This window comes from Mesitornis unicolor, unplaced genomic scaffold (assembly GCF_000695765.1).
Source record: "Mesitornis unicolor isolate BGI_N332 unplaced genomic scaffold, ASM69576v1 scaffold45261, whole genome shotgun sequence".
Lineage (NCBI taxonomy): Eukaryota > Metazoa > Chordata > Aves > Mesitornithiformes > Mesitornithidae > Mesitornis > Mesitornis unicolor.
The window spans coordinates 1,328-2,979 of NW_010166631.1; the positions used below are offsets into that span (position 1 = coordinate 1,328).

At 40.8% G+C, this 1,652-nt stretch overlaps 1 protein-coding gene across 1 annotated transcript in view; it reads left to right on the forward strand.

Moving 5' to 3' along the window:
- Window positions 1-1,063: 1,063 nt before the first annotated feature.
- STX7 (syntaxin 7) overlaps window positions 1,064-1,652 on the forward strand; it is a 15,070-nt gene continuing 14,481 nt past the window's right edge. The window contains exon 1 of the mRNA XM_010195031.1: window positions 1,064-1,090. Within this exon, the coding sequence (XP_010193333.1) occupies window positions 1,064-1,090 (27 nt within the window). The remainder of the gene's footprint in view (window positions 1,091-1,652) is intronic.

Sequence of the window (1,652 nt, forward strand, 5' to 3'; positions counted from 1 at the left end):
TGCCATGGTGGGGGACCCTCACCGTTACAGTTAATGTTCAGGAGCAGCCATAGCTGCTGATTGGAGCAGTGCTCTTCTCCTCCTTTCTGTGGCAGGTCCCAAGCCCTGCTGTTCTGTTATGCAGATTTTATGGTACCTGCCTTGCCTGCTTGTCTGGTTCTTGTCTTCCTCAGTGCCTCCGTGTTTGTTGCTCCTGTTGCTGCCAGTGTCTTTTCCAAGCATACCCAATGGGCGCTGCATTTCCTGTGGAAGCATCAAATCCATAACTTTATGAAATTGGGCAGCATGGTGGGTCTGACCTGCACTGTAGCTCTGCAGGAAACTGCAAAGCCTATAATGCAATCTTGTGTCATCTGATCTAAGAGATGAGGTTCCAGGCTGCAAAAAGATAATAAGCAGCACTCATTAAACATATCTTTTCCCCAAGTTTTATGCTTCTATGTTGTGTCCTTCGTTTTAGGACTTTGTGGTTTATGTGTTCATTCACCTCAATGCAGCTGTACAGCTGCAACAAGCTTGGTCATGACCACTTGAGGGTTTAAAGTGTGGTTTTCCAAATGTTAAATAGAGTAGCAGTTGAGGTAGGAAGACAGCTGATCGTAGGTAACCTGGGAAAGCTTCTCTCCTGGAGCTGGAGTTACTGGCAAATGTTCCAAAGTAAAACCATCTTCAGTTTCACTTGTCTCATGCTAGGGATAGATGTGGTGCTTGTATGCACTCAGTCCTGCCAGAGAAGGTGGGTGACCTACAGTCTGCGCTTCGTTTTCTTCCTCTTAGTTAGCTCGTTGCCTTTCAAACATTAGGATTTTACTCAAGGGTGTGGTTTTTGGTTTGGTTTGGTTTTTTACCTTTTCTTCTGCAACAGTACAGCCTGTGCAGTGATTGCTGATTCTCAGCTGGGGATAACTTTGTTTACTCCTATATTCTTAGAGGCATGATGTTGTTTACATTTTGATCTTCATTGTATTAATTTATTTAGTTGTATGTTTATTTTAAGTTTGCAACTTTGTGTGATGTTAAACATTTTTCACTTTGAAGAAGCAGAACCAGCAATTATGCCAACATGGATTTACTTGTGGCAATTGAACAGGTATGTAGAGCCTGCTGAAAAAGGAAGGATGACATGGAGAAAGAAGATGAAACTTTCTTCTTTCCCAGCCAGCTAAAAGCCAGCTGTTAAGTAAGGATAGTGTGTGATCCACTACATAAAATATGCTTTTATTTATGGAAAAGAATAGTATGTATTGCAAGTCTGGCAGGAACATATTTCTCAAATACTACTACCTGTTAAAAATGTAAATATTTCCCCTGTAAATCATACTACTCTTATAATTCAGGTAGAGAAAAGGAGACTTTTTATATGAGAAATTATTACTATTTTTTTTCTGTGCCCTCTTTTGTTATTGTTCTTTTTAACTAGAGGTAGAGCATCCACCGACTAGAAGTAGAACCACCGTTTGGCTTAGTAAAAGTAAACATGAGCTGGCTCTTAAATAGTTTTCTCTGTAGGAATTCAGGTTAGGTCTTAATTGTTTCTCTGGCTCATCATTAACTGTGTCTGAGCTGTTCCTGAGCACATGACTGGTCTGAGAATGGCCGAGGAGCTTTCATCAGCGAATAGTTACGTATTATAAGATCTAGATCAGGAATGC